This window comes from Ipomoea triloba, chromosome 15, assembly GCF_003576645.1.
Source record: "Ipomoea triloba cultivar NCNSP0323 chromosome 15, ASM357664v1".
NCBI lineage: Eukaryota > Viridiplantae > Streptophyta > Magnoliopsida > Solanales > Convolvulaceae > Ipomoea > Ipomoea triloba.
This window is the reverse complement of record NC_044930.1, coordinates 4,564,584-4,574,634: the sequence shown is the minus strand read 5'-3', so window position 1 is coordinate 4,574,634 and position 10,051 is coordinate 4,564,584. Positions and strand designations below refer to the sequence as shown.

At 29.4% G+C, this 10,051-nt stretch overlaps 1 protein-coding gene across 1 annotated transcript; it reads left to right on the top strand.

Annotated features, from left to right (window-relative positions):
- Positions 1-4,335: 4,335 nt before the first annotated feature.
- Positions 4,336-7,037, top strand: LOC116006214 (macrophage migration inhibitory factor homolog). The gene is made up of 2 exons (XM_031246511.1): positions 4,336-4,557; positions 6,644-7,037. Exons 1-2 carry the CDS (start codon positions 4,447-4,449, stop codon positions 6,869-6,871), a joined length of 339 nt encoding a protein of 112 aa, XP_031102371.1. The 5' UTR covers positions 4,336-4,446; the 3' UTR covers positions 6,872-7,037.
- The last annotated feature ends 3,014 nt before the right edge of the window (positions 7,038-10,051 follow it).

The window sequence follows — 10,051 nt, the reverse complement described above, 5'->3', positions numbered from 1 at the left end:
ATATAAATTTTAAAATTAATAATTATTATAAAAATTAATTAAAATAAATTATATGTGATTTGACTGATAAATAATAAATTAAACATAATAATTAAGGCAAAAGCATGTGATCCAGGCCATGAGATATACAATACCACTTTTTTTTTTTTTTTGGTTACGTCAATTCACACTTCTACAGTTAGAGGATATAAAGTGAGTAAAATGTAAAATTATTGACATTAAAAGTGTGATACAAGTACACAAGTAAATAGAAAAGGGTGAGCCTTTACTGAGACGGTCGCACGGCCCTTTATTTATGAAAGGAGATTGGGTCAAAACAAAAAATATAATACTTATGCTAGAAAATGTAATATTGATTAGGAATAAATTGATTGTTATTCATAAAGAAAATTGTAATACTTTTGTTAAAAAATATGATACTTTGAAATTAAAATGTAATATTTAAAGGTTGAACAATTACTTATAAAAAAATTATAAAACGAATAAAGAATAAACTGATTGATTGATACTTATGAGAAAAAAATGTAATAATTTGGATAAAAAGATAATACTTTTAAATCAAAATATAATAGAAATAGTCTAGATTATATATATATATATATATACACACACATATATATATATATAGCACTTCTAAATTAGGTAAATCATGAGTTAATTCTAATTTATTGTAAAGCTAGTTGACAATGATCGACTTACTTTAATTTCAATAACCTCTTATATATTTCACTTTGATTGTGATGTTGTATTTCTTTCTAAATGTAAAATTAGTGAAACCAACTTGGAATCAGATCTGTTTTATTCTCTCATTATTTTATACACTTTTGAATCTATGGTTGATTAATTGTGATATAAGTTGAGTAAATTGTTTGTACACAGTCGGTGATGGTTGTACTAAAAGGATCAAGAACCATAACATTGAGGGAGAACAAGGAACCAGCTGCTTTAGGTGAGGTTTTATTATCCATAGGAAGCATGAATTCAGAGGCTAAGAGTGAGCTCATTTCTTCAATTAGTTCAATTTTGGACAACCATTTCTCCATTCCCAGGGATAGGTTTTTCCTCAAAGTTTATGATAACAGTTTGGCTACAAGATTGTCCAGAATGTGAGACAATTTGTTGGTAATAATTATCTGTTTTGATTTGCCAGTTACTATGTACTGTACATGAGTAAGGCAAATTAAATCATGTTACCTATATATGTTCAAGGTTTGAAGCAAACCTAGCTAGTGTATTGTGTAAGAATAATGGCTCTTATGCTAAATTAACCATCTTGTTTGTATTAACTAGCTAGCTAGCTAGCATAAATATGGGTTGGCCTTCTATGACTTCTTTTTTTGATTTTTTTAAAAATATCTTTACTCACTTTATATTGGTGAGTAAAACATACAATTTGATAAACATATTAAAACTACACTAAAAATGAGATAAACCTAGTATATGTGCATTGTTATTGTTGAGAAGAAAAACGAAAACAAATTAAAGAAGAAGAAGAATAGTTTACGTGGTTCAACCGAGAGCCTACATCGACGAGAGTCATGAAGGAGTTGAACTCGGCTACGGGTTCAAACTACATAGACAACTGATATTGCTCTGTTTTGCTCCACTCGCTATGCTCCAACACCTATCATCTCCTAGTAACTTATGAGGCATACACAATAATTATGTCATGAATAGTTCTTGACTCGGCCATAATTTGTCAATAACTCCCACTTTAATCCATGCGTGCTAATAAAATAAGTCAATCCTGATCATGTAGGGTGTTCCTGTAGCATCAACCCTTTTAACGGCAAACAGAGATCAGAATACATTCCTATGATGATTTAGGATTTAGGATTGACAAATTATTGAAAGCAAAAGAAAATGCAAGTTCTAATCCATTTGTATGCCCCCAAAAAAAATTGGAATACCTATCCCAACTCTTAAATGGAGACTGATCAAAATTCAACCGACTGGATTAGTTTTATTACAGATATAAATACTAGTGCAGTATAGAAAAAAAAAATTGACATATTTTCAATAGAAATTCTTAATTTGAAAAGTAATTAATTAAAATATGTTATGTTTAATAAAATTCATTCTATTAAAAAAAAAAAAGGTGTAAAATATACTTGAAATAATGTCATATGATAATAAAATATGAGTTGGGATACGGCTGCCAATAACATTGGACCACCGGCCCAGTCCAAATGTTGCATTAAATCATGTTCTCAATCTGACTTCATAATTTGAAGTTTGAAACAAGACCAGCCCACGCTGAAGGCATCGAGAAAGAAAGATTAGAAAATTAAGGATATATACAAGTCAAATAAACTATCAAACATGCATTTTTAAAGATGTAATTAATTTCTAAGTTTAAAAGAAAAACTTTTTTAGACTATATTTATCCTTATTATTTTATTTTTTTTTTGCTTTTACAAATAGAGCATACTGTTTTTTTGAATACAACTAGTCTACTTAGCCTCAAACTCATGACCTCCATATGAAAGAGTCACTATTCTGCTATTTGAGCACAAGGTGCTTGGCTTGCTCTATTATATCAACATATTTTCAAATTACTATTATTTTCTACATATTCCTAGAGTTCCAATTTACTTTTAAAATATAATATGATAATAATATTAAATTTATTATTAAAAAGAAAATTTTAAAATTTGTAATAATAAAAAAGTCAACAAAATGACAAAGAACTATATGCTGTCTAATTTAGCAAGCATTGAAAAACACATCATATAAATATTTTTGAAAAGAATAATGAAGTGGAGAATGATTAATCATCTTGCGGTTGCCTCCAATTGCAAGGATGAAGAAGGTTTTAGACGCCATTGATTTTTTTTTTTTTACAGATTTTTAAAAAAATGTCACATCAATATCATGTTAAATATTAATGGTGTTGTTGGATTTTTGACCCAAAGGTACCAAGACTAGGTAATAAGTTTGCTTAAATAATTGTACGTTAAAATAACAAAACGAATATGAAAGATTTATTTTATTTTATTTTACAAAAGAGAATAAATACAAGCACTTTTGGGTGATAGGGTGATAGCAATCCAAAGGAATTCTACTAATCTTCACTGAGGTGTTACATATACATGAAGACTACTAGCCAATAATAGAGCTTCCTAATCTTTTGAGAGCCGAGATTTTGTCATTCTTTTCTCTTATAAATAAGAAATACTTATACCATAGCACAATACAATCTTATGTGCTTTCAATTTTTTACTGACACATGATCTATTAACTGTAAACATGTCATTTGAATATCATTTTGGATTAGGAATCACAATGTAACGTGGATCCTAGTACGTGGTATAACAATAATTATTCCACGGACCATGAATAAAAATAAATTTTTAATATATTAAATGTACATTATTTATGTATTGAATATATATTATTTGAGTTCTAAAAATACATCTATTTTGTATACTATCAAATAATGTACATTCATTACATAAATAATATACATTTAGTATATTAAAAATGTATCTTTTTTATTGGTGAAGAAAATTTTGACATGGTATAATTTGCATGGTTTGCCATGGTTTACAAAGAGGAGCTTAGGCTAGCATGTTGGACCTTTTACCATTAGGCCCAGGGTACCATAACAAAAGATGTACACATGAGGCATCCTATTAGAAAATTTTTAAAATTTTAAGTTAAATATAAGTTGACATTCACGTAATTGATGTACGTAATAACCGGAAGATTACACGTAAGAATAATTGATACGTAACATTAATGGTACGCTTTAAGAAAAATTGATTATTTATGTAGTTTCTTTTTACAATTTAAAAGTTTGTTTGGTCCCTACCCTCTAGAGCTTTTCCATTAAAGGTTTTTGGTTCAATTTTAGAGTGCTAAGCTTAAGTAGAAGAGAGAAAAAAAAAAATTCTCTAAGTTGAATTTTTGCACATTTTTGAAGTTTAAAAAGTAAAGGTCGGTGAAAAACACTCAAATAGTTGCTCGACGCATAAAGATGTTCTCGGTGAGTTATTTTTATTCACTTTATCTACGTTGCATCCAAAAACCCAACCACTAAAAATACAACTATGCCTACATAAATAGCTGAGCTCGTCACAAGAGTGAAGTTTAAAAAGAAATATCAGGAATCGAGTTTCACCAGCCACATTGTAAGATCCCAAAATACCAGGATCTAGTCTCTCCAGCCACAGCGTGGGACGAACTCCAAACCAAACGTATGCATGCTTAATCAATAAAGTTTAGTAAGTGGGAATAATTAATAAGATTTCTTGTTTCCAAACAAAAAATAATAATAAGATTTCTTTTTTCGGCTACTAGCCATACTCCCAACTATAAATGCAAAGGACCTGTCTTGTCACAACTTCAACAAATTAAGCAAATTTGCATTCTGAAGTCTCAACCCTTCTCTTCCCCTCCATCTATCATAAGCTAAAAAAAAACATCATTAAAAAAGAAGAAGAAATGCCTTGCCTAGATATATCTACTAACGTCAACCTGGATGGAGTGGACGTCGACTCATTCTTCAAAGAAGCCACCACCGCCGTCGCCAACATCATCGGAAAACCCGAAAAGGTACTCTGAATCTTCCTCCGCCGCCCCAACTCCCTCTATCTTTATATACGTTTCTGATTAATTAATTATATCCCAATTCAAACCTCGCCGTAATAATTCAAAGTCAACTTGCTCTAATCTTCATCTCTTCCAGAAATAGTCCAGATTATATCTATAATCTTCAAATTTTTGGTCCACCAATATGATTGATGGTTCTGCAGATTTATTTATTTATTTATTTTGGTTTATGAAATTAATGGAAATTTTGGGGATGAAGGGAGGGGTGGTGTACCCCACTCTGAAGGAAAGTGATGTGCCATATCTTGAAAGGATGGCAATATCCATTTGATTCTTAGCTACTTGATTGAAGGAATCAATTTATTCTATTGTTAATGGTGGCCTATAAAAGATACTCAAATATGGCTTTATTTTTCCTTCCATGGATCCAAAGACAAAAAAAGTTACTTCCTTTTGGTTTTATTTGATAAAGTAATGGCTTATAACTTATTTCCTAATAATTGAACCACTTCTATTTTTTATGGTCTTTTTCGCAATTTGGTTTGCTGGAAAATATTTGAAGGGGAATGGACTGAAATTTCATGGAAAATGAATTCTACGAAAATTGATTCAATTATTTAGTTGGTGGAAAAGAAATTACTGTAAATTTGAATTTTATTGTTTCTTTGGGTTTAGAAAGGTAAAGAATAATAAATATAAAAACCAATATGTCTTAAAAAAGATGAACGAATAAATATATGTCTACGTAATTAATAAACTTTTATGAGGATAAAATGGTCCAGTAATGTTATTCTTTTCCCAAGCCTTGTGGAAAATAAAATCCACCCCTTTACAGAGGATTCTTTTCCTCAATTTTGAGGAATTTATTTTCTAATGGAATATATTTTCCATCTAACCAAACAACATAAAACAATATTTTCCTCTACTTCTAATAAAAAAATTTCATCAAACCAAACACCCCTAAATTTGATGAAATTTCATTAGATTTTTCACCCAAAAGATTAAAAAATGAAGGGAAAAAAAAAAGTCATGCACTTGAAACATGACCAATGATGAAGTTTTTCTGCGTCTTTTGTCAGTTTGTAAATGCTAAACTAAATATATATAAAGAAATAAAACAGATCGTGCTCACTTTTCATTCTTAAACTATAGTGATGTTGCGAATTTCATCCTTTAATGTTTTGTTAGTAAATTGACGGAATTTGCAACATCAATTATAACTTATGAACGAAAAGTGAGCATCACCAACAACACAATTAGAAATAAATTCTGCAATTATTCTATAACTTAGAGATGAAAAGTATAAAATTTTCATTTATAAGTATATAAAAGGGACAGTGTATCCTTGTGTTACGTACGTACTAAGCACTCTCATTTATGTGGTATAGAAATGTGAACATGGCCTTCCTGTTAAACACTGCACAGCGCTAAATTATTGGTGTTAAAAGTGGACAGTTTCTTGAAGCAAATTATATAATTTATTGGTAATTATAATGCAATATTTAATTGGGTATTGGCTTGCCAATGAGATTAACATTAGTGATGATGGATTAGATTAGATAGCCGCCGTTACATAGTAAATCAACATATTTACTAAGTAATCACCTCGTTAAAAATCGAAGAGCTTTTTTTTTTTTTTTTTTTTTGAGTACTACTATTTAGTTCATAAATACCCAAAATACCCCATATTTTAAAAATTTCACCAAACATATATTTTTAAAAATTGAGTGGAAATTTTCAAAAAAAAAAAAAATTGAGTGGAAAGAATTAAAATCGAATTTTACAAAAAAGGAAAATCAGAACAAGATTAAAATAATAGTCTGTCTCTCTTACTTTTTGCACTGGACCAGTACACTTGGCATTGCTGGCAACAAACGGTGTGTCGTCAATTCCCACCATATTCCTTTTTACCTTTTTTTCTCTTTGATTGTGGCATTTTTTTCCCCACAAAAGAAGGGTTAGCGAAGATCAGACCAACTTTATATCTGATTATCTTCTTTATTATCCCTTCATTTGTCATATATGCTTTTGAATTGATTAATAATAAAGGTGATGCAATTATTAATTACACTGTACTGTACATATGCAGTATGTGATGGTTGTACTAAAAGGATCAGCAAACATACATTTCGGAGGGAATAAGGAACCAGCTGCTTTTGCTGAGGTTGTGTCCATGGGAGGCATCAATTCAGAGGTTAAGAAGCAGCTCATTTCTTCTATTGGTTCAATGATGGAGGCCAATTTCTCCATTCCCAGGACTAGGTTTTTCCTCAAAGTTTTTGATACCACTTTGGCTAAAAAGCTGTCCAAAATCTGAGATACACTGTTTAATTATCTCGCAATTAAAAGTATTATATATATTGGCTTTGATTTGCCAATTATATATGTAGTATGATTATGCTAAATTGAATTGTGTAGTTAAGGATAATAATGATTATGCAAAATTAACTATCCCTTATTTAAGTATTTCTGTTAACTGGGTAGCATAATTAATTGTTAATTTTATTTTTGGTCCTAGATTTATAGATGACAATTTACTTTTAGTCATTTTTTATCAGAACATTCTCATTTGGTCATAATATTATTATATTGTGACATGATCATTTTTTGTCGTCTGTCCACAAAATCGTTGAAATGCTGCTAAATACGAAGGCATTTCGTTCTTTTTTTTATATATACAAGGTTGGTTGACCTGTTATATTTTTTTTAATGTTTAATTAAAAAATGTCATAATTGAAAACCGAAATGACATTGTAGTTAACGACATTTAAAATGTTTTGTTGATAGAGAATAAAAAATGATTATGCCACAATAATATTAAGATCAAAAGTGAATGTTTTTAAAAAGTAATTAAAAATAGACTGTTACTTATAAATTTAAGACCAAAAATGAAATTAACTCTATAATTAACTATATATGACCAGCCCTCTATTTTCTTCAATGTTTTGCCGTTGACATTTTATGTATTTGCTTTGAATTTATTTTTGAAGTTTGATGATACATGCAATAGCCAGGATCAATGCAACGTTCTGGTTATATATAAGAACTCCTAAATCAATAGGACTGTTGTATCCAACATTTACAAATTAATAAAGATGACTTATGCTAACGAAAAAATGTAAACATTTATATCTTGTAACAATTATATTCAACAATTATATTCAAACTTTTAAAATGAAGTAAAAAAAAAATTAACTTTATGTTGGCATGTTGCGTGACAATTATACCCAAATATGCATAGTAATTATATTAAACATTAACAAATTAATGTCAAATATTTTTATTTAGTAGTAACAATTATAATTTTTTAATTCAAAAAAGAATCCAACGTAACCCAACCTTCTTGAGTTTGCACATAAATTAGTTTTTTTTTAAACAATATTATTCTCTCTCTCTCTCTCTCTCTCTCTCTCTCTCTCTCTCTCTCTCTCTCTCTCTATATATATATATATATATATATATATATATATATATATATATATATATATATATATATATATATATATATATATATATATATATATAAAATGTAGTGAAACATCTACTTTTTTTATTTTTTGTGAAATAACAACATACATCTACTTTATATATATTACTAAAAATTCAAAATAAAAATTTATAAAATATTGAAAAGTTTTACTAAATTAAAAATTTATAAAATACTTGTAATATTAACAATTTATAAAATACTTGTAATGTTTATAACATAATTTTAACTTGATTTTATATCACTGAATTATGTTTAGATTAATAAATTTATTAATACATTATAAAAATTAATAACTTATAAACATTATAATGTATTATAAGGTTTATTTGAGTTTTATTCACTAAATTATGTTAGATTGATAAATTAAAAAATTTATAAAAGACTTTTAATTTGGGTTTGCTCTTTATTTTTATTAGGTTTGCTCTTAATATTGAGAAACCTTAAAATGCATAGTATATATATAATGAAACTGAATATGTTTTACACACAGAGTTACTTTTTGTGGAATTACGCAGAACGAATGCCGTTTATTTTCATTAAAAGAAACAATAGCGTTTTGATGTCTGAACTACCATGTATTGTGAACCACGATCCACAGTAAAATTTGCGCGTAGGCTATGCATGGGTTGGTTAGGGGCTTGGGTTAGTTTTGAGTTGGGCCCCAAGCTTTTTTTAATAGGACATGAACCATTCTTATACAAGTTAGTCCCGTTTTGAGCTAGATCTAACTTAGGTCGACTGAAACCCATACCTGATTTTTTTTTTCAGGCCAATTCAAGGCTTGTTTAGTCATGAACCGACCGGCGCATGTCTCCCCCGTCTAGTTAAATTAAACGTACAAATATAAGAGTTGACTGTGGAGGCTATCATACTTCAATACATGCATAATCTTTGCATGCATAACATGCTGAAACAATTAGTATAAAATAACATTTGGTCATTTTGAGGTAATATTTTGAATGGTGAAAATAAAAAAAACAAAGACCTACAAAAATATGATGAATGAATCACTACATGATTTTTGTAACGAAGAATATTTGTGTTGGGGGTGCATGCATAAATCATGGTCAAAATGCATAAAACCTGGCCACATTCCTCCCATAGGCCATATCTAAATTTCGATGGTCACAAATCACAACACATCTGTTCCCATTTCCCTCGCTCTACACTGAGAGGCCAGGGGGCAAACATCCACCGGACGTGATGATTGTCACATATGGCGGCCGCCGAACAACGGTCACTTTCCCCATCTGGGTAAAACTAATGAAATTAAAACAATGATCATGATTGTCAAAAACAAAAAAAACAATGATGATGAAATTAGGATGAGCCAATTCAAGTAGTTTGCCGCATCTCTGTAACTTTTTTTAACTTTGTGCTTCATTAAATTGTAGTTTATGTAAATGATTTTTCATAAATCATATTGCTTTGACTATTTCAATTGCTTTCGTGAACATAGCCATAAATTATTAATTTGTTATTATCATTGAATGATTAAAAATTAAAATTATATTTTTAATAAAGCAATGCTACAAATTCCACTTTATATCTTAAAAAATATGTGGAAAGAAGGAAAACATGTGGGCAAAGAAAATAGGAAACATTGCATCTAAAAAAAGGGGAGATGAATGTAAGAAGGGGGGTCGATATATCATATCTCAACATCTATATATACTTTATCAAAAGTCTTCCAAGCAAATCAAATCTGATCTCCAGTTTTCATACTCAATTTAGGGTGAGTTTGGAAACTCGGAAAATGATTTCCATAAATCATTTTCCGGGTTTTCAGTGTTTGGCAAATGAGGGGAAAATAAGGTCAACGGAAAATAAGGCTTCGGTCAACAGAAAAGGAAGGCAATTTTCTGGAAAATGACTTCCGGAAGTCATTTTCCAGAAGAAGACGTTATCTGCTTCGCAGTCGAAAGCATCGCCGCCGAACCAGTCGGCGACTGGTTCGACGGCGGCGTTTCTAGTTGTTTTTTTTTTTTAATAATATTTCTTTTTGTT

Excerpts from the sequence above, each read along its gene's own strand:
- LOC116006214 (XM_031246511.1), top strand. The coding sequence starts at position 4,447 with ATGCCTTGCCTAGATATATCTACTAACGTCAACCTGGATGGAGTGGAC. Across the intron at positions 4,558-6,643 it reads TCATCGGAAAACCCGAAAAG|TATGTGATGGTTGTACTAAA; the intron begins GTACTCTGAATC and ends GTACATATGCAG.